General features: G+C 42.0%; 2 protein-coding genes across 10 annotated transcripts in view; one reads left to right on the forward strand and one right to left on the reverse strand.

The window, feature by feature from the left end:
- The window catches only part of rsph9 (radial spoke head component 9), a 198,308-nt gene extending 172,237 nt beyond the window's left edge, over positions 1 to 26,071 (forward strand). For 7 of the 9 annotated variants that reach the window (XM_072247724.1, XM_072247733.1, XM_072247715.1 and 4 more), the window contains one exon: positions 25,252 to 26,071. In XM_072247724.1, the coding sequence (XP_072103825.1) occupies positions 25,252 to 25,407 (156 nt within the window). In that variant the 3' untranslated portion in view covers positions 25,408 to 26,071. The remainder of the gene's footprint in view (positions 1 to 25,251) is intronic. The other 2 variants (XM_072247698.1, XM_072247706.1) reach the window with 2 other exon arrangements.
- Positions 25,449 to 27,978, reverse strand: part of mrps18a (mitochondrial ribosomal protein S18A) — a 146,847-nt gene continuing 144,317 nt past the window's right edge. Inside the window, exon 6 of the mRNA XM_072247774.1 lies at positions 25,449 to 25,780. Coding sequence (XP_072103875.1) covers positions 25,636 to 25,780 — 145 coding nt within the window. The 3' untranslated portion in view covers positions 25,449 to 25,635. The remainder of the gene's footprint in view (positions 25,781 to 27,978) is intronic.

Below are 27,978 nucleotides of genomic sequence, written 5' to 3' on the forward strand. Positions count from 1 at the left end.
ATGAGTAACTGCAGTGCATTTTGTGAATGCTATACACTATAGCCACTATGTATTAGTGGTGGAGGGAATGAATACTTGGGTAATTAATGGGATGCTTTTTCCAGGTTGATGTTGAGCATCTTGAAATTGTTCCAGATGCAGTCATTCAGGCGAGGTGGAGACAATTCAATTGTCCTCGTAATTTGTATCTTGTGAATGGGAGTTCAAGGGAATTGAAAATGCAAGTCACTCACTGTAGCAAACCAAACCCTAACCCTAACCTGCCATGGTAACCATGATATTTATTTAGCTGGTTGAGCTTCTGGACACTGGTGATTGCCCTGAATATTCATGTGGGGAATTCAAATGCAGTGATAATGCCGTGGAATGGTTAGGATAGATGGTGAGACCCTTTCTGATTGGAAATGGTCATTGCCCAGCAAGTTAGTGATGTAAATAAAACCTGTTCTTGCTACATGTAGGCATGGGTTGCTTCATTTGCTGAGGAGTTAATGTTCGAACAAAACTGAACATCATCAAACATCACTACAAAAAAAAGTGAAGTAGGGAAATGAGTGATAAAAGACCATATTTCTATTGGCATTGGGGCTGAAAGACACATTCCTGTGAGTCCTGAAGAAGGGTCTCAGCCCGAAATGTCGACTGTCTACTCTTTTCCATAGACGCTGCCTGACTTGCTGAGGTCCTCAACATGTGTAGCTTCATACTCCTATGCTTTTTTTTTTCTATGTAATATGTTCCCTGACTTTATGATGGAGGAACCCTTACTACCAGGTTCATTCTGAACTTCAACAAATCAACAAAACTCTAATCAGTATAGTTTAACAACACTGGAACTAAAACTAATTTTTTTTTGTTCAGTGTTTTCTTGCAAAAGTTGTGTACAATTTATGTTTATATATTTCTTGTGATGTCAGGTGCCTGTGATGCTGCTGCAAGTTTTCATCGCACCTGTGCAGACATGTTCTTGTGCATATAATAATAAGCTTAACTTTGAATTTAAAGACAGGTCATTGATGTGCCCTCAAGATAGTTGGGCCTAGAATACTGCCATCAGCAAGTGCTGAAGTAATACATATTGTAGGAAAAACGCTTAAGCTGGAAAGAGTGCATAGGAGATTTTAGAGGGCGTTGCCAGAACTCAGAAGACTTAGTTATGGAGAGAGGTTGAGTGAGAATTGGAGTGTAAAAAAAAATGAGTGTGAACTTATAGAGGAGTATAAAATTTTGAGGGTCATTGATAGGTTGAATGTGTACACTATTTCCCAGAGCTGGTGAATCAAGAACCGCAGGGTTATTATAAGGTGTATATGTTTGGGGGACGATTTAATAGGAAACTGAGGGGAAACTTTTTCATCCAGAGAATAGTCAATATACGGAATAGGCTGCAAGGAGAAGTGACTGGGCAGGTAGGACAGGGAGGAAGGCAAAAGAGTTGGGCGTGTGGTACTGCTTATCAGAGATAGTGTCACAGAAGTCATAGAGGGTTTGTCTACTGGAAGTTAGAGACAGGAAGGGGTCAATAACTCTACTGGGTGCTTTTTATAGACCACCCAATAGTAACAGGGATATCAAAGAGTAGATAGGGAAACAGATCCTGGAAAGGTGTAATAATAACAGGGTTGTCATGGTGGGAGATCATAATTTCCCAAATATTGATTGGCATCTCCCTAGAGTGAGGGGTTTAGATGGGGTGGAGTTTGTTAGGTGTGTTCGGGAAGGTTTCCTGACACAATATGCAGATAAGCCTACAAGAGGAGAGGCTGTACAGTACTTGATCTGGTATTGGGAAATGAACCTGGTCAGGTATCAGGTCTCTCAGTGGAAGAGCATTTTGGAGATAGTGATCACAATTCTATTTCCTTTACCATAGCATTGGAGAGTCAGGAAAGCATTTATTTGGAGTAAGGGGAAATACGAGGCTATCAGGCAGGAACTTGGAAGCGTAAATTGGTAACAGATGTTCTCAGGGAAATGTACGGCAGAAATGTGGCAAATATTCAGGGGATGTTTGTGTGGCGTTCTGCATAGGTATGTTCCAATGAGACAGGGAAAGGATGGTAGGGTACAGGAACTGTGGTGTACAAAAGCTGTTGAAAATCTAGTCAAGAACAAAAGAAAAGGTTATGAAAGGTTCAAAAAATTAGGTAATGATAGAGATCTAGAAGATTATAAGGCTAGCAGGAAGGTGCTTAAGAATAAAATTAGGAGAGCCAGAAGGGGTCATGAGAAAGCCTTGGCGAGCAGGATTAAAGAAAACCCCAAGGCGTTCTGCAAGTATGTGAAGAGCAAGAGGATAAGACGTGAGAGAATAGGACCAATCAAGTGTGACAGTGGAAAAGTGTGTATGGAACCGGAGGAGATAGCTGAGGTACTTAATGAATACTTTGCTTCAGGAAAAGGATCTTGGCGATTGTAGGGATGACTTACAGCAGATTGAAAAGCTTGAGCATATAGATATTAAGAAAGAGGATGTGCTGGAGCTTTTGGAAAGCATCAAGTTGGATAAGTCTCCGGGACCGGACGAGATGTAATGCAGCCTACTATGAGAGGCAAGGGAGGAGATTCCTGAGCCTTTGGCAATGATCTTCATGGGGAAAGGGGAAGTTCCAGAGGATTGGAGGGTTGCAGATGTTGTTCCTTTGTTCAAGAAGGGGAATGGGGCTAGTCCAGGAGATTATAGACCGGTGAGTGTTACTTCAGTGTTTGATAAGTTGATGAAAAAGATCCTGAGAGGCAGGATTTATGAACATTTGGAGAGGCATAATATGATTAAGAATAGTCAGCATGGCTTTGTCAAAGGCAGGTCATGCCTTATGAGCCTGATTGAATTTCTTGAATATGTGAAGAAACACGTTGATGAATGTAGAGCAGTAGATGTAGTGTATATGGATTTCAGCAAGGCATTTGATAAGGTACCCCATGCAAGGCTTATTGAGGAAGTAAAGGGACCTTGCTTTGTGGATCCAGAATTACCCACATAAGGTAAAGAGTGGTTGTAGACGGGTCATATTCTGCATGCAGATTGGTGACCAGTGGTGTGCCTCAGGGACCTGCTCTGGGACTCCTTCTGTTTGTGATTTTTATGAGGATGAGGAAGTGAAGGGCTGGGTTAGTAAATTTGCTGATGACACCAAGATTCGGGGTGTTGTGGATAGTGTGGAGGGCTGTCAGAGGTTACAGCGGGACATCAATAGGATGCAAAACTGGGCTGAGATGTGGTAGATGGAGTTCAAACCAAATAAGTGTGAGGTGGTTCATTTTGGTAGGTCAAATATGATGGCAGAATATAGTATTAATGGTAAGGCTCTTGGCAGTGTGGAGAATCAGAGGGATCTTGGGGTCCGAGTCCATAGGATACTCAAAGCTGCTGCGCAGGTTGACTCTGTGGTTAAGAAGGCATATGGTGCCTTGGCCTTCATCAACCATGGGATTAAGTTTAAGAGGTAATGTTACAGCTATATAAGACCCTGATTGGACCCCAGTTGCAGTACTGTGCTCAGTTCTGGTCACCTATTCTGGTCACTTCACTACAGGAAGGATGTGGAAATTATAGAAAGGGTGTAGAGGAGATTTACAAGGATGTTGCCTGGATTGGGGAGCATGCCTTTCGAGAATAGGTTGTGTGAACCTGGCCTTTTCTCCTTGGAGCAGTGGAGGATGAGAGGTGACCTGATAGAGGTATATAAGTTGATGACAGGCATTGATCATGTGGATAGTCAGAGGCTTTTTCCCAGGGCTGAAATGGCTAGCACGAGAGGGCACAGTTTTAAGGTGCTTGGAAGAAGGTACAGAGATGTCAGGGGTAGGTTTTTTTTACGCAGAGTGGTGAGTGCGTCGAATGGGCTGCCAGCGATGGTGGTGGAGGTGGATACGATAGGGTCTTTTAAGAGACTCCTGGATAGGTACATGGAGTTTAGAAAAATAGAGGGCTAGGGGTAACCTTAGGTAATTTCTAAAGTAAGTACATGTTCTGCACAGCATTGTGGGCCAAAGGGCCTGTATTGTGCTGTAGTTTTTTTATGTTTCTATATATATTAATAACAATTAAAAGGTACTGGAAAGGTTTAGAGGGATCTGACACAAACCTTGGCAACTGGGACTGGCGCAATGGTCAGCATGGACTTGTTGGCCGAACAATGTGTTTCCATGCTGTATGATACTATGACTGGTACAGTCATAGATGAAGCTATCCATTTGATAAGTTAACAATGACAGCTAGATGGAGAAAATACAAAAGAACAGAAAAATGCAAACCTCTTTTAACTTAAAAACTACTTCTTTCTCTTTTTCCCAGTTCTGACAAAGTGTATTAAGTCCTTCAATTGACTATGCCTATGCCACCCATTGTATCTATCTGCTAATTTCATTACCATCACTCGACCCATAGCTTTTCTATGCAATATCATTTCAAGTGCTCATCTAAAATACTACTTAATTAAGACCTAAGACATAGGAGCAGAATTAGGGCATCTGGCCCATCGAGTCTGCTCAGCCATTCAATCATGGCTGATCCTTTTTTCCTATCTCCTCCTTAGCCCCAGTTCCCACCTTCTCCCCGTAACCTTTGATGACATGGTCCAATCAAGAACCTATCAATCTCTGCCTTAAATACACCCAACGACGTGGCTTCCACAAATTCAACACCCTTTGGCTGAAGAAATTTCTCTGCATCTCTGTTTAGAAAGGGTGCCCCTCTATCCTGAGGCTGTGCCCTCTTCTCCTATGGCCGCGAAAGAGACGCCAGGATGGTGTGTTGCCTCCCAGGTGCTAGGGTCAAGCATGTCTCCGAGAGACTCAGAATATTCTCATAAGAGGGAGGGAGGGTGAGCAGCAGGTTAGCACCAATGCCACAGGTAGAAAGTGGGAAATGATCCTGCGCTGTGAGCTAGGGAGTTAGGAAAGGGACTGAACAGCAGGACCTCCAAGATGGTAATCTCTCCAAGGTAAAACATCGACAGTATTCTAATCTCAGTAGCCTGCATCTGTTCCATGTCCCTCTATGCCCTGTGCAGATGCCTCTTAAATATTGCTGCTGTTCCTGCTACCACCACCAGCTCATCTGGTACTTCATTTCAGATACCAGCTACCCTTCATGTGGAGAAGATTTACCCTTCAGATCTCATTTAAACTTCCCCTTTCTCACCTTAAGCCAATGCTGCCTAGTTATGTACACCCCTGCCATGGAGATACAGTGGCCAGCATACACCTGTTATGATCATATTAAATAGTTGGGCAGGCTTAAAGGGCCAGATGGCTGATTCTTGCGACGATATTCTTGTTTTTCTGTATACCCTATCTATGCCTCTAATAATCTTAATAGTCTCCTTTACTTAAGGGAAAACAAACTAAGCCTATCCAATCTCTCCTTATAACTCAAGTCCGCCAGTCCCTTTGAATCTTTTCTGCACCCTGTCTAGCTTAATCATGTCCTTCATATAGTGTGGTACCAATACACATATATCAGGTGTCCCCCGCTTTTCGAACGTTCGCTTTACAAAACCTCACTGTTACGAAAGACCTACATTAGTACCCTGTTTTCACTTTCAGAAGGTGTTTTCACTGTTACGAAAAAAAATACAGCGCGCAATAAAAAATCAGTGCGCGAAGAAATCAGTGCGCGATAAAAGGCAGAGCGCACCCCGAGCAGCCGCTCTCCCCCGGATTCGGAACTGCATTCTCGCCAGCATTGCTGAAACACGTGCCTGTGAGCAGCCGTTTGCAAGATGAGTTCTAAGGTATCAGAAAAGCCTGAAAGAGCTCGTAAAGGTGTTACACTTACTGTAAAACTAGACATAATTAAGCATTTTGATCGTGGTGAACGAAGTAAGGAAAACGTGAGTTTGGCTTGTGGAAGCTGACGAACATGATGTTGAAGAGGTTTTGGCATCCCATCACCAAGAACTGACAGATGAAGAGCTGATGCAATTGGAAGAAAAAAAGGATAACAATCGAAACCGAATGAGTAATGATAAAGTACGACTTTAATTTTGAAAGGGTACATCGGTTTAGGAGATAGTTGCAGGATGGTTTGAGTTCTTATTAAAGAACCGTGTGATAGAAAAATGCATGAGGGTCAGCAGTCAAGCAAGCCTTCCACCTCAGCCACAGCAGACGACGAACCTCGACCTTTGACATCGAGGCAGGCAGAGATAGAAGAAGATGAGCTGCCTGCTCTAATGGAAAGAGACGACGAGATGACACCCAAGTGTCCCACCGCCCCAACCCCCAGGCCATGGACTGATACCGATTCGCAGAAAATGCAACAGTAGCCGGGACGCACACAGCACATCTTTAAGAAAAAAGTCAAAATAAACATGCTAATTAATTAGGTGCCGCCGACACGTAATTGTTGGCCCAGATCAGAGACAACACTATCGGAAATCAGCACTGATCTGGGCCAACAGTTAAGTGTCGGGCAGCACCTAATTAATTAGCTTGTTTATTTCGGCTTTTTTCTTAAAGATGTGCTGTATGCCTCCCAGCTACCGCTGGACCCCTGCGTGCTTCGCGGCAATGTATCACTCGGCGGCCTGGAGGGTGGGGGGCCACTGCACCACCCAAACTCTGACTCAGCCTAACACACCATCATCCGTGTGCTTGGCGCTGTCCCAATTCCGGTAAGTGATACTACACTGTACATACATTATTTCTACTTTATATCGGCTATGTATTTTTACGTGTTATTTGGTATGATTTGGCAGCTTCATAGCTTAAAGGTTACTGGAGAGAGTGTTCTTGCCAACAGCACTTGCGTGAGATTTTCGCTACGGAGAACAGTTCAGTAATGATTGTGGAAAAGTATTTCTACTTTATATAGGCTGTGTATTTATCATATCATTCCTGCTTTTACTATATGTTCCTGTTATTTTAGGTTTTATGTGTTATTTGGCATGATTTGGTAGGTTATTTTTGGGTCTGCGAACACTCACAAAATTTTCCCACATAAATAAATGGTAATTGCTTCTTCGCTTTACGACGTTTCGGCTTACGAACCGTTTCATAGGAACGCTCTACCTTCGGATGGCGGGGGAAACCTGTAGAGGCGTAGAGTCATACAACACAGAAAGGGGCCCTCAGACCAGCTCATCCATGCCAACCAAGATGTCCATCCAAGCTAGTCTCATGTACCTGCATTTGGCTCATGGCCCTTTAAATCTTTACTATCCATAGCCAAATGCCCTTTAAATGTACCTGCCTCAACTAATTTATTTAGTAGCTCATTCCAGATATACATTAAAGAAGAAAATTTCCCTCAGTTCCCATTTCATTGTTTCCCCATTTCTAGACCTCTTTAAGTTCTCTTTGCATGGGAAAAAGACTGTGTGCATTCACCCTAACTATGCCTCTCATGATTTTGTACACCTATGTCAGGTCACCATTCAGTCCTCTAAGTTTCTTGGGGAAAAAAAGAACTAGCTTTCCCAATGTTACCCAGTAACACAGGTCCTTGAGTCCTGGCAACATTCTCATAAATTTTCAAGGCACTCTTTCCAGCTTAATGACGTCCGTCCTCTAACCAGGTAGTCAAAACTGTACTCTTGTGACCTCACCAATGCAACATAACACTTCAGCCCCTAACTTAATGCTTGACTTATGAAGGCCAGTGAGCCAATGTGCCAAATATCTTTTTCTCCACCCTTTCTACCTGTTTCAGCAAACTATGTACATGTACTCTTAAGCCCCTCTGCTCCACAACACTCCCCCAAATGTCAGTGCTACCAAGAGTTGACTTCCTACATAAGGCCTACCCGGGTTTAACTTCTTATCTTCCTCTTGCTTGATTGTCTCAATTGTCAATAAAACTGAGAGTAGAGATCACTGAACATTCTCATAATCTGTCAGTGTGAGTCAGAGAAAATAAAAACAATGAAGTTGAAAAGCTGTAAATGCTGGAAATCTGAAAGAAAAATGAAATGCTGGAAGCGATCAGCCAATCAGAGGAAAGAGAAACAGCAATGTTCTGGGTCTGTGACCCTTCATCAGAACTAGAAGAGAGAGTTTTCAGTGCAGAGGGTGGCCTAATGGGTACAGTTATCAGCAGATTAAGCTACCAGGCCTGAGTAATAAGTTGTTCATGGCAAGGTGGTAGGACTTGTCCAACAAGGGTAGATTTATTTGTGTAGCTTAAGAAAAAAGAAAGAAAATGGAAAATGCTAGAATAACTAGTCAGCTAAATCCCACCATATTACCATTACACAGGTTAGACTTCTGCAAATAGGAAAAGAAAAAAAAAACAGGAAAGAAAAACTTGGAAATAAATTAAAGAGCATTTATACTCTTATTCCTCTCTTCTATTCCTGGCTTTCAATTACCTGCTGTCTTCACCACCACCCCTCACTGTGCCTTTGCTACCATTACACACCATACCTGAAGATAATTTCACACACTTCCCACTGTTTACTCCACACATCAGTTGGAAATATCTGAAGCAATTGCTAATGAGTCTTAATTGGTGATAAATTACCTACAATTGTATTGGCAATGCACACAAAATGCCTGTAGATTCAGCAGGTCAGACAGTTTCTATGGAAACGAATAAGCAGTTGACATTTCGGACCAAGACCCTTCATCGGGATTCCTGATGTTACACACCTATGTAGGGTCACCATTCAGTCTTCCAAATTTCATGGAATAACACCCCAACTTGCCCAACCTTTCCCAGTAACAAAGTTAGAGAAATCAAAAATTCAAGCCATTAGGTTGGTTGGAGGCTACCTAGATGGAACATGAGGTGTTGCTCCTCAAACCTGAGAGTGACCTCATCGTGCCAGAAGAGGAGGCCATGATCTGATGTGTCTGAATGTGAATGGGGATTGGAATTAAAATGGTTGGCCACGTGGAAATCCTGCTTTTTGTGGATGGAGCAAAGGTGCTCAACAAAATGGTTCCTCAATCTACATTGGGTCTCTCCAATGCAGAAGAGACCACATTCAGAGCACTGGATACAGTAGACAGTCCCAACAGATTTGCAGGTAAAGTGTTCCCTCACCTGCAAGGACTGTTTGGGGCCCTGAATGGAGGCAAGGGAAGAGATAAATGGGAAGATGTAGCACTTCTGCTTGCAGAGACAAGTGCCAGGAGGGAGATTAGTGGGGAGGGATGAATGGACAAGGGAATCATGGAGAGAGAAATCCCTGTAGAAAGCATAGGGTGGGGAGGGGGGCAGTTAAAGATGTACTTGGTGGTAGAGATCCACTGAAGGTGGCAGGTGTTGTAGAGAATAATGTGTTGAATACAGAGGCTCATGAAATGGTGGTAAGGACAAGCAAAACTCTACCTCTGTTAAGGCAACAGGAAGCTGGGGAGAGCGCAGTTGTCCGGGAAATGGAGGAGATGTGGGTGAGGGCAGCATCAATGGAGGAAGAAGAAAGATCCCGTTCTTTAAAGAAGGAGGACATCTCGGAAGTCCTGGAAAGCCTCCTTCTGGAAACAGATGCAGCAGATACCAAGGAACTGAGAAAAGGGAATGGCATTATTACAGGAGGAAGGATAGGAAATGGTATGATCAAGATAGCATGAGAATCAGTAGGTTTTTAGGTGATATTTGTAAACAGTTTGTCTCCAGAGATGGAGATAGAGAGATCAAGGGGAGAGAGATGTCAGAAAGGGACCATGTGAAATTAAGGGCAGGGTGAAAGCTGGAGGCAAAATTGATTAAATTGATGAGCTCATCATGGGCGTATGAAGCAGCACTAATGCAGTGGTCAACGTGGAACAGAAAGAGTTGGAGACCATTATCTGGGAGGGCTTGGAACATGGACCATTCCACATAGCAAATGAAAAGGCTGGCATAGCTGGGACCCATGTAGGTACTCATAGCTACACCTTGAGTTTGGAGTAAGTGGGAAGAGCTTAAAAGTGAAGTTGTTGAGCGTGGGGACCAGTTCCGCCAGATGGAGGGGAACTGTTCGGGTCTACTGTTGAGGAAGAAGTGGAGGGCTTATTGATGGGGAATAGAAGTGTTTAGGGACTGGACATCCATGGTGAAAATGAAGCGAGCAGGGCCAGGGAATTGAAAGTTGTTGAGGAGATCAAGAGCATGAGAAGTATTGTAGATGTAGGTGGAAAGGGACTGAACCAAGGGGAATAAAATGGGGTCAAGGTATGTGGGCCCAAGTTCATTGAGGGCAGAAGCAGCCAGAAGCAATGGGCTTACCTGCACAGTCAGTTTTGTGGATCTTGGGTATGAGCTAGTAACGGGTAGTGCTGGGTAAGGGAACTATGAGTGGATTGGACATCTCCAGAGATGATGAAATCTGTGATGGTGCCTGAGACAATGTCCTGATGGTTGTGGATGGGGTCCTTTTCAAATGGTAAGAGGAAGTGTCTGAGAGTTGCTGCCCGTCTTCAACAAGGTAGAAGTCACTCTGCCAGACTACAACAGCACTCCCTTTGTCTGTTAGTTTGATGATAAGATTGGGACTGGTGTGGAGAGAGTGGAGGGCAAGGTGGTCAGAAGGGGTAAGGTTCGAATAGGAGAGGAGTGCTGAAGTCAAGACAGTTGATGTCTTGTCAGAAATTAGAGATCAAAACATCAACAGCAGGCAGAAAACCAGAGTGAAGTATCCAAGAAGAGTTGGAAGGTTGGAGATTCGAGGAGTCATCTGTGTGGGGTGGGGAATCCTTGCCAAAGAACTGGGCTTGGAGATAGTAAAAGAGCTCAACGTTGTGGCGGGCATGGAACTCAATGATGTGCTGGTAAATTAAGCCCATTGCTCAGGGCAGAGATTCTGCTTCAGAGAGGAGAAGGTTGGAGGGATTGATAAAGACACTACAGGGATTAGAGCTGGCATCAGAGGGGGTAAGAGAGTTGGTGGTATCATAGGAGAGTGGAGGGTTGGAGTTCAGGGAAGGAAGGATAAGAGCAAGCTAGAGGCTCTGCGGACCCAAAAAAATAACAGGGAGCTTGGGGTTGGTGAGGGAAGGGGAGCCCATGGGCCTAGCAACTGTGAGAAATATCTTGGTCTGGAGGTGGAGTTGGCTGAGTTTGGGGCTGAAGCTGGAGCTGAGCGATACATAATTCATGGTCTGAAGGCATTTAGAGTTGTTGGAAATGGAGTTGGCAATGGTGGGATCCATGGTCTAGAGCCATCCAGGGTTGTCAGAATCAGAGCTGGAGGTGAGATCTTTGGTCTGGAGGTGTCTGATGGAATCGATGTCCAAATGGTTCATGGCAGTGGCTGCAGTCTGGGAACAGGTGATCTTCCGATCTTTCCTGGACATGAGGAAGGAGAAGAACCAGTGGTTGAAGGTGTGGATCTGGCAGAGGATGAAATGTCAGAGAAGTCCATGGTAGGCAGTGGAAAATGACGCCCGAAGCTGTGGCAGACACTGAGATAGGGACTGCAGGTTTTTCTGCACGGCGGACAGGGTAGCACATAGAGCAGTGGGATTTATTCTTTTAAATCTTCTAATGTGAACAGGGACCTTAAATTAATTCATCAAACCAGTAAGTAACTCAAGGTCTTCAGATTTTAGTGTCCACGCTTTATTTTTCTTCTTTTACTGTGTTTTGGGATCATGGATGACTTGATTCCACTCTGCTTTTGTGGATTCTGAGGCAGCCGATATGGGAGTGTGATAACTGCAGACTTAGCAGAGGTTGGACAAGCTAGGGTTATTTCTCTGGAGCAGTGGAGTCTGAGGGAGACCTGATTGAAGTTTATAAAATTATGAGGCATAGGTAGTCAGCAGTATCTTTTTCCCAGGGTCAAAATACCTAGTACTAGATGAGGGAGAATATTCAAAGGAGATGGGTGGGTCAAGTTTTTACACAGAGAGTGATGCATGCCTTGAATGAGTTGCCAGGGGTGGTGGAGACAACATAGAGAAGCATTTAAGAGGCTCTTAGATAGGCACATAAATATGCAGAGAATGGAGGAAAATGGACCATGTGCAGGCAGATGAGATCAATAAAATCAGGAATCATTAGCTTAGTTAGTTTGTCACAACATCATGGGTCATAAGGTCTATTCCTATGCTATACTGTTCTATACTTGTAGAAAGGCATCATGATCAGGATGGATGAAGTGAGCTGTAAGTGTCTGTTTTTATGATATGTGTCTCTATAATTCTTCCACAGCTGAATGGAGTGGGAGTTTCCTTTCACATTTTAGTACACATGGACCTCTAGTTCCCGATTATATGTAGTGTAACACTATTACAGTGCCAGTGAACCGGGTCTGTAAGGAGCTTGTACGTTCTCCCTGTGACTGTGTAAGTTTCCTCTGGGTGCTTCAGTTTCCTCACACAAAGACATACGGATACAGGTCCATAGATCATGTGCGTGTAATTGGCGGCATGGGCTCTTTGGACTGGAAGGGTCTGTTGCTGGTGTGTGTCTCTAAATAGAATGGTACCATCCCGAATATTATTCCTGTGTGAGGAATTTCTTGGAGTCAATGGAAATGTAGCAATTTTTCAAAGATGCTTTGAGCACAGCATTGAGGCTCTCCACAAAGCTCGAATTGGAGTGTCTACTTTGGGTATTTAAGTCAGGCTTGCAAATCATATGGCCTGCTTAGTGGGACATCAACGCTCAGAATATTGGACTGGGAGATGACTCTGACCCTGATTTATTTTTTCCCAATCTATTCCTTAGCTTTTTTTTTACAGATGTTAACTACCTGAAAAGGTGGTGGAAGCAACTTCAATAAGAATTTTCAAAAGGTAGTTGAATGACTAAAGAGAAATGTTTTGTTGAACGTAGAGGAAAGACTGGGTTAGAATTTGAACACTGCTTTCAGAAAGCTGGCACAAACACAATGGGTCATTTGGCCTCCTATCTGTTATCCTGTGATCCTATAGCACAATCTTGACTACAAAATTGCTCCTGCAAGAGCCATTCAATCCAGACATCAGACATTTTGAATGTACCACTAATAATTATCAACATTAATGTTTTGCTGGGGGCTTCTGTTTCCAAAGATAATAGTGTGCAATCCTGCTCTGCCTGTGACTGTCTAGGTTATGTTATTGTTTTCTGAATTGTTTGACAGTGGGCAAATCTGGGCTATTTTTCAAAGCAAGCTTGTTTCTCTTTGAAACACCTTGAGAAAAATCTTCAAACAGATGCAACTGTCTTGCTAGCTCTGAACGGAGCTGCTGTTCATCAGTTACTGTATGGTCTGTGCCTCAGTGCTACCTGTTGTCAGGTCTGGGGGATTCATGACATGACCTCCTCTCAAACTGCTCCACACTAACCCCTGTTTTTCAGCACCTTTGTACATTGCCTTTCCATGGCCAACTGGAAGAATTATTGATGCCCATTTGGCTTCACCCTGACTCTCACATTGTGTTTTTTTTTCCTGTGTCACTGCAATTTTTATAGAAGTGTACAACAATACAAAGTACAGAATTTTCAACCTACCCCTTCAACCATCCAGCTCCTGTACCAGTGTGGATAACTTCACTCACCTCAACACTGAACTGATTCCATAACCTATGGGCTCACTGTCAAGGACTCTACAAATCATGTTCTCAGTATTACTTATTTTCTATTTATTTATTATTATTATTTCTTGTTTGCAGTTTGTCTTCTTTTGTGCATTGGTCATTTGTTATTCTTTGTGCGTGGTTTTCCATTGATTCTATTGTATTTATTTGTTCTACTGTGAATGCTGACAAAGAAATGAATCTCAAGATAGTCCATGGTGACATATATGTACTTTGATAATAAATGTTCTTTGAACTCTAAACTTTCCATGCACTTGTCTAAATGTTTTAAATGTTGTAATTATACCTGCCTGATCTACTTCCTCCAGCAGCTGGTTCCATACGCACATCACCCTGTGTGAAAAGGGTGGTGTGTTTCATTTCTTGATTGTAGTATGGGTCTCCTTTCTGGTTCTGCTGGATACAATAGTCACGTTGCCATACATAACTCAGCTAGTTGGGGAAAAGTGGGAGGACTGAAGTTGTCTGGATAAACTTCAGATCAGACATCCTGACAGCTAGGATCACTACCTTTGAACTTTTCTTCATCCTTATCTATGAATTTCTGAACTTTCTTTGCTTTAATTTATAGAGTGACATACAAATTGGATTCTTGCAACATTTCTGTATTTATTCTTTGTCTGAAGGTTTTGTTATCTTTATCTGGCTCTCCAGCGATAAACACCTGAAGAGAGTGAAGTGGCTTTAATCCTCCACTTCCAACTTACACAATATTTTTGTACCCATTCATGGATAGTGGGTCTCATGAGTAAGACCATTCCCAAATTGACCTGAGAATTGTTTTTCTCTTATTACTCTTCATAAGTCTGGCACAACGGTTATAAGCTGAGATATTTCAGAAGGCAGTTACGAATCTGTGGACATGGAATGAAATAAAGGCCAGACACGAACGGGAGGCAGAATTCCTTTTCAAAAGGATAGCAGTGAACTGCATGGGGTTTTATGACAACTTCATACTTTCTTAGCCATCATAACTGATGTTAGTCTCTTTATTCCTGTTCATTTAAACAAACCGCCTATTTGGCTGCTGGGATAAATTTCAATTGGTACCACTGGATTAGTCTAGGACTGTTGATTTCTGGTCCAATATGTAATCCCATTCTTCCACACATCCTGCACAATGTCTAGTATGCACTGTATCAGGAGAAATATTCTTGAGGTCAACTTCAACGCCTAGAGTTTGTACCATGATTTGGTGTGGCAATTTGAATATGAAGGGATGTTAGAAGCTGCAGAAAGTATTGGACTCAGCCCAATATATTGTTGGGCATATGCCTCCCCAACATTGCTAGTATCTACATGAGGTGTTGCCTCAAGAAGGCAACAGCTATCATCCAAGATCCGCATCATCTGGGTCATCCCAACCTCTTGCAGCTATTGTTAAGCAGAAGGTACAGAAGCCTGAAGTCCCACATCACCAGGTTCAAGAACAGCAACTTCCCTTCAACCAGTTCTCGCACAACCTTAATCACTACAGTATAGCAACAGCATGACCACTTTATGGCCTTTGCCATTTTTTTTTTGCTGTTTTCTTTCTTGTGAAAGATGGGTATAATTTGAGCTTGTATTTTCTTGTGAGTGATGCTATATGCTTGTTTTGCTGCTGCTGTAAGTAACTTTTTAACTTTGCATGGCATACATGCATTGACAATAAAATTGATTTTGATTTTGAAAAGATATGAGATTGTGGGCCCCCAGGCTTTGCAGTGGATACCAACAGGCAGTGAGTACAATAAGTCCCAGTTGTGCTGATAACACTTGAGAACGCACCTGCATCTGAAGTGCATGACGATGCACAGCAAGTTTTCATTGTTGACTTGGAATTTGCGACAAAGGAACGTTCCACTCCTGTAGGTTACTTCTCCTCTTCCCTTATATTCTGTACATGAACTACCTATGTAACCAGTGTTCTTGGAGGTTTTGGTACACACCATCACCACTGCCTCAATCCCACACTCACACATTTTCACCCTAGATGTGATCCTATACATATTAAAAAACAGTTCATGACTCAACTGAGTGATTGTTGAAGAAAATGGAATTTCCACCTCTCCTAATTCCCTGTACTTATATAGCTGACGAGTGCTGAACGGAAAGGGAGCAGAAAAATGTGGTTTTAGGTTTCTTTTTCTCGTGTAGTGCTGTAGAATCTATGAGGCTTCTTAGGAAATATTGGTTGATTGAGAATCAAACCTTTCCATGAACTGAAACAGTTGGCTGTCAAAATAGATTTCCAGGACATCTCTAGATTGATGAGCTTTTATTTATTAATAATGACCTGTTTTCTAAAATTTTGCTTTGTTATCCAGATGTCTGGACTATGGAGGACAATAATCTTTCTGGGCAGGATTTAAAAGGCCATGACTGACTAGAACTTAGTAACAGTGCTGGGAATCTTTTCTTGGCAGGACACTTCTTTTTATACTACAAGGGGTTTTTAGAGCATAAGCACTCCAGTAAAGTGGCTTGATTAAATTTGGGCTGAAATGCCAAGGGAAATCTAAGCCCAAAATTGAAGGACTCTGTGGACGCTTGATTAATTTCAGCTTGCAAACAACCGTGTCCTTTATTAATAAAAAAAAAAGCAAGTTCAGGGCAGGGCACTGTGGAAGATGACTACAGAAGAATTATTATTTAAAGGGGAGCAGTAAAATCTGATTATTCACAGAAAACATGTGTGCCTATCACTGTACCCTGTGATAAATTTGTGCCCTGTAATATCAATATGCAATGTACCAAAGTATTTATTTTCAGTATCAGAATCAGAATCAAATTAATTATCAAACTTAAATTACATGAATGTTTTTACTTTGTGGCAGCATAGTGCACAAATCATAAATGTCTAAATAACATAGTGGTTAGCACAACACTTTAAAGTACTAGCGACCCGGGTTCAATTCCTGCTGCTGTCTGTAAGGAGTTTGTATATTCTCCCCATGACAGTGTGGGTTTCCTCCCACAATCCAAAGACATACTGGTTTGTAGGATAATTGGTCATTGCAAATTGCAAATTGTCCTGTGATTAGGCTAGAGTTAAATCAGGGGATTACTTGGCGGAGCGGCTCAAAGGCCCAGAAGGGCCCATCCCTTGCTGTATCTCAATAAGTAAAAAAAACAAATTAAAAAATAAGTAGTGTAAAAAAAAGTAACAAGGTAGTATTCATGGGTCATGAGGACATCTATTGCCAGCAGGAAAGAAGCTGTTTCTTAATCATTGAATGTGGGTCTTCATGCTCCTGCACATCCTCCCTGATGGAAGATGGTAGTAATGAGTTAATGATTTCATGTTGTAGATGGTTATGGTCATGAGGCACTGCCTTTTGAAGATTACTTTGATAGTGGGGAGTGTTGTGCTTGTAATGGAGCTGATTGAGTCTTCAATCCTTTTGTGATTCTGTGTATTGAACCCCACAACACCAGGGCATAATGCAACCAGTCAGAATGCTCACCATTAAACACGTATAGAAATTTGTAAAGAGTCTTTGATGACATACTGAATCTTTGCAAACTCCTAATGAAGTAAATTCACTGGCACATTATATGAGACATTTTTAAAAGAATTATCTAGATTGAACAGTGGCAACATTACATTAGAACTAGCATCCTAGCTCATGATCCTAATCAGCCCAAGTCTGTGGAATTAAAGTTTCCCAATTAGTCTCTGCCTTTACTCAGAGCCCTACAAATATTTCCTTTCTATGCAGCTGATTGAGTATTTGCAGCACTTTTAATCCATATTTCAAGTATTCCATTTAAACTCCCTTTAGAATGCGCTATCATTCTAAATTTTCACTCCCACACCTATGTTCACTTTATATCTCCTACCTGCCAACCTTTGACACCTCCTACCACTAAACATATCCTTACCCGCCACCCCACCCACTTTCTGCAGGGAACGCTGCCTCCACAATTCCCTTTTTCATTCGTCCCTCCCCACTGATTTCCCTCCAGGCACTTATTCCTGCAAGTGGCCCCGGCCCAAGTGCTACACCTGCCTATTACCTCCTCTCCTCACCTCATACATGGCTCCCAGCAATCCTTCTACATGAGGCGCGCTTCATCTGCAAATCTGCTGGGCTCATGCTCCCAATGTGGTCTCCTCTGCTCTGGTGAGACCCCTTGTAAATTGTGGACCGCTTTGTTGAGCACCTCTGCTCCATCAGCCAAAAGTGGAACTTCCTGGTGGCCAAACATTGTAATTCCGATTCCCATTCTGGTTCTGACATGTCGGTCCACTGCCTCCTCTTGTGCTAACATGAGGCCACCCTCAGGGTGGAAGAGCAACACCTTATATTCTGTTTGGGTAGCCTCCAACCTGATGGCATGAATATTGATTTCTCTTTCTGGTAAGAAGTTTTTTTCCCCTCCCCATCCCCTCTTCTTTTAATCCCCACTCTAGCCTTTTACCTCTCCTCACCTGCCCTTGGGTCCCCTCCTCCTTCCCTTTCTCCTGTGGTCTACTCTCCTCTCCTATCAGATTCCTTCTCCTCCAGTCCTTTACCTTTCCCACTCACTTGGCTTCACATATCACTTGTTAGTTAGCCTCCTTCCCTTCCCCTGCACCTTCTTATTCTAGCATCTTCCCCTTCAATTTCAGTCCTGAAGAAGGGTCTTGGCCCAAAAGGTTGACTCTTTATTCATTTCCATAGATGCTGCCTGACCTGCTGGATTCCTCAACATTTTGTGTGTGTTGCTTTGACAGGTCTTGCCTGTTTTTTTTTCCCCTCTGTTTTCTCACATCGGTGAAACCACATTTGAAATAATGTCACTGGTGTGGCCACATTTAGAGTACGGAGTTCAGTTTTGGTCATCCTACTATAGGAAACATGATATTAAGCTGGAAAATGTGTAAGATTCATGAGGAAGTTCCAGCACTTGAGGAACTGAGTTATACCAAGAGGCTGAGCGGGCTAGGATTTTATTAATTGGAGCATAGGTGAAAAGGGGTTGATTTTAGAGAGGTGTATACAATCAGATGAGGTATATACAGGCTGAATACCCTCAATCTTTCTCCTAGAGTAGGGGAATTAAGAATTAGAGGGCATAGGTTTAAGGTGAGAGGGGAGATATTTAACAAGAACCTGAGAGGCAACTTTTTCACCTAGATGTTGGTTGGAATGTGGAATAATCTGCCAGAGGAAGTGGTTGAAACAGATACACTAACAACATTAAAAAGTACTTGGACAGGTACATAGATAGGAAAGGCTTAAGAGGATTATGGGCCCAACCTGGGCAAATGGGACTAGCTTAGATTGACAGATCATTTGGGTCAAATGCCCTGTTTTCATGCTGTATGATTATATGCATGAAATGATTAACCTGAAGCTGTTTCTCTGCACTAATTCATTTGGCAAGCTGAGTATTTCCAACATTTTCAAGTTTTGACTTTGGATATGCGACATCTGCACTATCCTGCTTTTCTGCCAAGGGTTGTGCATTGAAAAAATTTTCTCCATTTCACCAGGATATTTTTTATGACATTAATATGCTAATACCCAATCAGTAATATGATTATGTTAATGTGCTGGTTGCTAATGCCCCACATAATAATTTTAGTGAGGCTGGAAGATACAGTTGGAGGCATGAGAAAGCCTGGGCTGGGGTAGGGGAGAATATAAACAGAGTGCTATAGCCTGGTAGATAATTTGAAGGTTTGTGATCATCTGGACACTTCTGGGCATGGATGGCCTCCTGCCCTGCACTGTGACATGCTTGATGTCCACACTGGTGTAATGATTAAGTTATTTGACTAGCTGCAGAGTTCTGGCCCATCAATTCAGAGACATGAGTTGAAATGCCATGATGGTAGCTGAGAAATACAGACTCAGTGATGGTAGCCATACAATTGTTGCAATGCTTTACAAACTAACTTGGTTCACCAGTAGCCTCCAGGAAGGGAAATCTGCCATTCTAACCCTCCTATGTGACTTCAGGTCCACCAATGTGGTTATCTCTCTTTTGGAACATTTGGGAGTGGACAATAAATTGCCAGTGGCATCCCCATCCTGTGAAAGAATAACTAAAGGAAAACCACGTCAGAACCCACAGGCAGCAAGTGCCTTTCCACCTGTGTCCAGAGGGATGTAGCACTTTGAAACAGAAATCAGTCATCAGGACTTTACACCACCTTCTGACCCTATTATTACCATGTACACTGTTAACTCTATGAGCTTCTATTGAGCAAGGTATTTCCCTGCACCTTGGTGTTTATGACTATAAGCTAAAACTGATACCTTAAAATTAATGGGGTTTATGATAAAGGTGCCAAAAGCTTAAGAGAGTTAGAGTGGAGATGATAGGCATGTGAGACAGATGAGTTTATAATGAAATAAGTGGGAAAAATTGAAGTTAGGACACTGCTCTGAACCAGTGTTGATTGATTGGACCAAAATTCCTCTTCCTATGATAAAAGGGGAAAAAATACAAGATTGTTAACGGAGTGAAACCTGACAGCATGGAAAACAGGTTCTTTGTATGATTTGTCCACCCTGACCAAGATTCCTAACACCCACATCCTGATAAACCTCTCCTGTTTGTGAATGTATCCAAATGTCTTCTGAATGTTGTAATGGTACCCAGCTCTATCACTTCTTCTGGCAGTAGTAGAGGTGGATACACAACCCCCTATGTTTAAAACTTTTCCCTCTGGTCCCTTTTAATTCTTTCTCCTCTCACTTTAAACTTTAAACAGTACTATGCAAAAGTCTTATATATACATGCCCAGGACTTTTGCACATAACTGCAGAAATATTATGTATTGCATTGCACTGCTACTGCAAAAAAAACCAAATTTCATGAGGCGTATGAGTAATGATAAACCTGATTCTGATATGGGTCTGTACTGTGGATTGAGAGCGGGAAGCGAATCATGGTTGGGAAAAGGGGAAGGGAACAAGAGAGGAGGGAGCAGGAAGCACCAGAGAGACATTTTGTAATGATCAATAAACCAATTGTTTGGAATCAAATGACTTACCTACTCTCTAAGGGCTGGGTGTGTCTGCATCTGCGCCACCCCTGCTCCTAGCAATCCTCTGCCACCTGTCCCACAACCCTCCCACAGCACTCTACCTTCACCATCCCAATATCCTTTGCTCTCTCCAGATTTACAAACACACTCCATGTTGACAAATACAGTACTGTGCAAAAGTCTTGGCTACGTAAATCTTTACCTAAGGTGCCAAAATAAAAATTAAAATACACTGGATTAGCCAGTTGGCAGGGTAACAGGAGACTTTTTGCTGGTGATGAGAGCTTCCCATGAATTAATTGTGGTCCAAATATATGTTCTGTGAAACCTGCCATCCCATGAATGCTGGATAAATACAGGTTGAAAGCAGTGCTGATGGTGTTGGATGAAAAAATACAGTAGTGAAAATCAACTCACATCCACCAGCATGGAGGACATGTAGCTGTGGAATCATGAGTAAAAATCAGTCATAAGTAAAGATTTCACTCAGAGACTATCAAAGAAACAACAGGGAAAACAAAGAGTGGCTCAATGGTGGTGATGATATTTCAAAGGCACTTTGATCTGCTGTCTCCCTTGCTTTCCCCTGATAAACACAAAATCTACCAAATAAATGCAGGCTCCTTTGCATTAGTAAATATATCAACCAACATTAACTACCTAAATTTTCACTACTTAAAAAAAGCCTATAAAAATAATTTGACAATAATTAGTCATTCAGCTGCAAGCAATTCTGCAATTGAAAGGTGAAACATGTTCCCATGTGGATGCAGTTTGAGCCTGGATCCAAAAGCTGCACCACTTAAACATTCAGAATAACCCCAGCCATTTTGCTGGGGTTGTGGGGGGGCAGTGCAGTGGTTTCTCAGCTGTTGTCACAGAATGTAAATACAGCAGGGTCAAGTACTATTGACCACACTGCTAGGGCAACTGAATTTGCCATTAATACTGTCATTCAATGTGCAATTAACCTGCTTTGCTTCCAATATGTTAAGGCCACACCTGGATTACTGCGCACAGTTTTGGTTACACTCTTATAGGAAAGACGTCGTAAAATTCAAAAGAGTGCAGAAAAGATATACATGAACATTGTCAGGATTCAGGGGCCTGAGTCGTAGGGAGGGGTTTGGCAGGCTGGGGCTTTATGTTTCGGGGTGTTGGATACTGAAGGGTAACTTAAAGATGTATAAATTCATGAAGGGCATAGATAGGATTGATGCATAGTCAGTTTTCTTGGGAAAGAGGATTAAAAACTGGTATTCATAACAGGCTGAGCTGTTTACAACTTTCTGGAGTTTCTTGCAGTCATAGGCAGTGCAGTTGCCACACCAAGTCATGATAAAACTACATAGGATGCTTTCTATGGTACATTTATAAAAAACGGTGAGGGTCAATGGGGATGTGCCAACTTTCATTAGCCTCCTGAGGAAGTAGAGGTAGAGATGCACTTTCTTGACCATCACATCTATGTGGTTGGGCCAGGGCAGGATAATAGTGATGTTCACTCTGGGAACTTGAACCATTCAATCATTGTCATTGGAGCTTTGACTCACTGTGGTAGTGTGATCTGCAAACTTGTAGATGGAGTTAGAGCAGAATCTGACCACACAGTCATAGGGAGTAGAGAGTACGGTACAGTATTTGAAAAGTAGAGCAGAGGGCTGAGGATGTAGCCTTGTGGGGCACTAGTGCTGAGAAAAATCATGGCAGAGGTGTTGTTGCCTGCCCTAAATGATTGGGGTCCATTGGTCAGAAGAGTGAAGATCCAATTGCAAAGTATGTTTTTCCAGAGTGTAATGGGTATATGGAGCTGCCAAAGTAACTGGGAGAGGTGGGTACACTAATAATGTTTATAAGACATTTGGATAGGTAGATAGACAGAAAAGGTTCAGGCCTGTGGTTCATGGACCCCTTACTTAATGGTATTGATCCAAGGCATAAAAGACGTTGGGAACCCCTGGCCTAGAGGGATATGAGACAAATAGGACTAGCTCAGATGAACATCTTGGTCAGCATGGACAAGTTCAGTCACAGAGTCTGTTTCTATGTTGTATGACTACAACTCTATTTAGATAGGTACATGGAGAGAAAGAGTTTTGAGGCATATGGGCCAAAGGCAGACAAATGGATCCAGCTCAAATAGACAAGTTGATCAATATAGACTAGATGGGCTGAAGGGGAAACCTCCCAACCATCAGCCTTTCAACCCATGTAAGATTTTAGAAAATTTTGTTAATATATCTCTTTTCACTTAATTGAATAAAGCATGTGTTTAGTCTGCTCAGTATCCTATCATAAGCGAATCTGTCTAGCGCATTTCCCTGCACTCTATGGTGAGTCACAGAGTACAGAAACAGTTCTTTGACCCACTATGCCTCACCAGCCTTAAACTAATCCTAATTTCCACCATTTGACCCATAAGTTTCCATGCTATAGTATATCAGCTACTTATCTAAATGTTTACTTTTTAAATATCATGAGTCTCTGCCTTCATCATGCATTATACGACAATATGTTCCAGATTTCAACAACTGAAAGAATTCTTCCTCAGATCCCCTCTAAATAGCCTATTCTTACTGTAAAATTATAGTCTCTGATCATAGATACCTTTGCAAGGGTGGAAAGATTTGAAGCATGTTGGATTTCACGAAAAACAAACCCAGAAGTATGTACATCTCACCAAGATCCTATAGAATTGCAGCATAACATACGGAAGCAGGATCACTGACCATTAGTCTGGCAGTGCAAGTAAACTCCCAGGCCTTATTGCCAGATATATCAACCTTACCACATTGACTCTAACAGATGGTCTTTTATTCTCTGTACAAATTAGTTTTGTCTTCTTTTTTCAGGACTCCTAAATTCACCTCCCCATCCTGCCCCTATCATCGTCCACCTTTCAGGAACTTCAGTATATTAAGAGACTGTGCATGGAAATTGAGCCAGTGTTTAACATGTAGTAAAAGCCATCTGTGGCTTCTTCCATTTGTTACCCCACTAGTAATATCTATCAATGTAAAGGGTCTGGCAAATAAAGTTGTACTAGTGCTTTTATTTTCAGCTCTAAATGTCAGGTTGTTCCCAAAAGGGAGTGCTTTGCAGAACATTTTCCATATAAAAGGCTTATTATCAACATGTGCATCTGCTAATGGCAATAATCCATTATGTTTGAGACTGGAAATAAGAAGCCTTGAGCTGATTAAATAAATCCACTGCTGGTGCATCATCCTTCAATCAATATTCTGTTTTACAGCAGCACAATAAATAGCCTGTGCATGATATACTCAGGTGTAGCATCTTTCTCACAGAAAAATAAAACTCTTAATATGCAAGCTGATGGCAAAGCTATAATTTTATGGGCCCTGTATATATTTTAATTTCAGCCACAGGATTTGAAAAGACTATCTGTTTTAGTAGGAATTATTTCAGAACGTCTCCTGAACAAGGCAGGAGTTCTCTATGCAATTAAGAGTTTTGTATTACCAAGGTTTTATTAGATAAAGTGGCAGGTGCAACTCTGAAGGTTTCAAGTCTTAAATTCTTCCTTTAAGCTAAGTACAAATGAAGCTTTAATTTAATCAAGGCCATTTGGCTGGCAAGTCCCAAGGGAATCAAAACACGTTGCACAAGATTTTCACATGCTAGAAGTTCTGGCTTTTGAGTTAAGCTGTAGATCTGAGACGTAAAGGACGCCAGTTCTCTACATTAGTGCCTCTGTTTGAGTGCCTTTTCTATTATTTATGCACATCAATGTTAATGATCTGCATGAAAGCATATACCAGGGCATTCTCCTCCATCCTGCCCATTTGTAAAGCAGGTTGGTACCCAAGCCAACATTCTTCCCTTAAAAAACAGGCTGCTAATTGTCTCATTCCTACAGGAGGTCTTGTTGCTTTATTAATAGATGTGTGGCCTTTGCCCACAGAGGTTCATTGCACCCACAATGTAACTTACGAAAGAGCTATACAGTTTGCGCACTCCCCTGTTTTTTTGATAGCCCTGAAAATACTGTCATTGTAGCTACTTATTCAGCTTCCTTTTGAAATATATTATTAAATGGCTTCCAAAGATCTACATTAATGGTCACTGCTTCCTGCGTAAAACATCTTAACATATTGAAGTTGCTGGTGAACGCAGCAGGCCAGGCAGCGTCTCTAGGAAGAGGTGCAGTCGACTTTTCAGGCCGAGACCCTTCGTCAGGACTAACTGAAGGAAGACTTTCAAATCCCTTACTCACTCTTCCTTCAGTTAGTCCTGACAAAGGGTCTCGGCCTGAAACATCGACTGCACCTCTTCCTACAGATGCTGCCTGGCCTGCTGCGTTCACCAGCAACTTTGATGTGTGTCACTTTAAATAAAGTATCTTTTGCCACTAGGAATTGTTTCTCCTTATATACAATTATCAAAACTCTTTTTAAACCAATGCACTAAGACAAACAACAACCCTACTTCCTTTGGACTCACTTGTAGGTGAAGTCTTTCACCCCAGTACTATCTCAATATATTGCTTGGATGATGTCTCAAGCAGCTTCAAATTGCAACTTGTGTCTAACCCTCCTCCCTCTTCCCTTCCCTATATGAAGAACACTGTCTGGGTATAGGCTGACAAGCGGGATTTATCATTATCTGGAAAGGGTGTTCTGTTACAGTTCCTCCATCCAAAAAGTGTTTCTATCCCAGGGACTGCTCAACACAATCAAATCTCTATCATTTAAACTTTCTGTCCCTGCACTTCAATGACAATGAATTAACCTTTAGAGCAGGCATATAGGAGCCTGAGTTCTGATTTGAATGGAAGACTGAACACTGCTTTTTTTATGTTTCAGTGTTTTGGACTCTACAGTATGAGAGAGGCAACAAGCTGGTCATTCTCCAAAACCTCCTCTGGCCTGGCTTCACTTTCTTCCACGTGCCGGAAACCACTCAGTTTGGCTACCTTTACATGGGCCTGGGCGAGAAGAACATGGATTTTCCTTTCATGATATGATAGTCCAGTGAATTCACACCACAGCAAAAATCAATGACACTTGGTTTAGTTGAGCCTCTATTGCTTTAATCTGCATCGTCAAATTATAGATGATATCCACAGAATTATTATGTACACATTAATAGCAAAGAAATCTCTGTATCTAAATAAATCTTATCTGAATACCCTTCTGAATATTGGATTCAAAAAAATGCCCAGGAGCTTAAAGTTGCCAGCATCCACATCAGTGCTTCATATAGTAGGGTTTCTTCCCATAGACAATGTTATTCTTCATTATTGGGTCTCCGACAGGCATGCGTACCTTACACCACTTAAGGCCTTTCTTCCAAATGGGCTTCACGGACTTGACTGACCATCGAGTTAGATATCTGCAAAAACACATTTTTAAAAAATGTTACAGTGATGTACTGGATATAGATTGAAGTGTGTAGCCTTCAGCATGGCAGCTTAAGTGTGACATCTACAAGAACTGTACAATGCTTACTAAAATAGATATTTCATGATTGGGTCAGCTAAGTATTCTGACAATGCAGCTGCTTAAGCAGGAAGACTAGCTTCAATTCCCAGTCTATGCTGAGTTTGTATACCTTGGGTAACTAATCCATAAATCTAGACTAGGAATCCCAAGGCCTGAGTTAAAGCCATGGCAGTTGTATTATGAAAAAACAGTCATTAATAATAACCACAAAATTAAAAAAAAACTTATAACCTACTTGTTGAAACCAAAATTTCTCATCCTTTAACAGACGGCTGAGAAGTAACTCTGGATCCAATTCATTCTTACCTGTCCAACCAAGTTCTCAGATGTAGCATGAGATAGAACATCAACCCGTACATCGAATTTAGACATTTTGAGTTGTGAATAGTGATGGCATTTCTGGAGGAGGACGTTCCAAAAACATTCCTATCCCTATTTATGGCAGGGCCCAGCAAGGGAGTACTAGAGACTAAAGACTAAAGCAGTTGCAATTATATTCTGCCAATTCACCAGACAACCAGCTGAGGTATTTAAGAGCTATATACTGGAACTAGCTGGACCTCCAGCCAAACCATTCCTGTACAATTACAATACTAGCATATACCTGAACAATGTGGAAAACTGCCCAGCTAAGATCTGTTAACAAAATGATAGATGGAAGGTGTTATTGACAGTGCTATTATGTGGCCTTTATTCATTCATAACATGCTCACAGGTGCAAAATGCCCATTGGACACTTGGCCTTATTATAGTCTTGTTACAGGTACAGACTACAGAGCTAAATTCCAGCAGTGAGGTGAGAGTGTCACTGACACTCAGGCAGTACTTGCTCCAGGAAGGTTCTAGGGACCCTGATAAAACTGCTATCAATGGACATAAAGGGAAGAACACTCTGCAAGTTAGAGTCATGTTGTTGAAGAGTAATCACCTCAGCCTCGGGACATCATTGCCAGAGTTCCTCAGGGCAGTGTCCTAGGCCAAACCATCTTCAGCTACTTCATCAATGACTGTCCTTCCATCATAAGGACTGGAGATGTTCACTGATGAGTACGGTAAGACCTAGACAATATTCATTGGATGATAGGTGGCAAATCCATTTGCACCTCAAAACCATTAGAATCTAATCACTAATTTTAATATTCAATGATGTTACCATCAGAGTCAACAACTCTGCTAGTGTCACCACTGACCAGAAACTCAACTGGATCAGCCCCATACTGTGGTTATAAAAACAGGTCAGAGATTGGACATCCTCCAATGAGTGATACACCTCCTGACAACCTAAGCCTTCCCAGCATCAAGGTCTAAGTTACAAACATAATGAAATTCTCTCTTGCTTGGATGAGCAGAGCTCTAACAATTCACACAATTTGATGCTATCTAACAAAACAGCCTAATGGCAGATGAACTAAATGAGTATTTTGCATCAATCTTCACTGGGAAAGACACTAGCAGTGTGCCAGTTGTAGTGTGTGAAGGAAGAGAAGTGAGTACAGTTACTATTACAAGGGAGAAGGTGCTCAACAAGCTGAAAGACCGAGGGGTACATAAGTCACCCAGACCAGATGAACTGTACCTTAGGGTTCTGAAGAAGTAGCATTAGAGATTGTGGAGGCATTAGAAATGATCTTCCAAAAACAGTTTGACTCTGGCATGGTGCCAGGGGACTGGAAAATAGCAAATATCACTCCACTCTTTAAGAAAGGTGGAAGACAGCAGAAAGGAAATTATAGACCAGTTAGCTTGACCTCAGTGGTTGGAAAGATTTTGGAGTCAATTGTTGAGGATGAGATTAGGGAGTACTTAGTGACACAGGACAAGATAGGGCAAAGTTTGCATGGTTTCTTTAAGGGAAAATCTTGCCTGACAGACCTGTTGGAATTCTTTGAGGAGATTACAAGTAGGATAGGTAAAGGGGATGCAATAGATGTTGTGTATTTGGACTTTAATAAGGCTTTTGACAAGGTGCCACACATAAGGCTGCTTACCAAGTTAAGAGCCCATGGTATTACAGGAAAGTTACTAACATGGTTAGAGCATTGGTTGATTGGTAGGAGCCAGTAAGTGGGAATAAAAGGATCCTTTTCT

The sequence above is a fragment of the Mobula birostris genome, chromosome 2 (genome assembly GCF_030028105.1).
Source record: "Mobula birostris isolate sMobBir1 chromosome 2, sMobBir1.hap1, whole genome shotgun sequence".
Lineage (NCBI taxonomy): Eukaryota > Metazoa > Chordata > Chondrichthyes > Myliobatiformes > Myliobatidae > Mobula > Mobula birostris.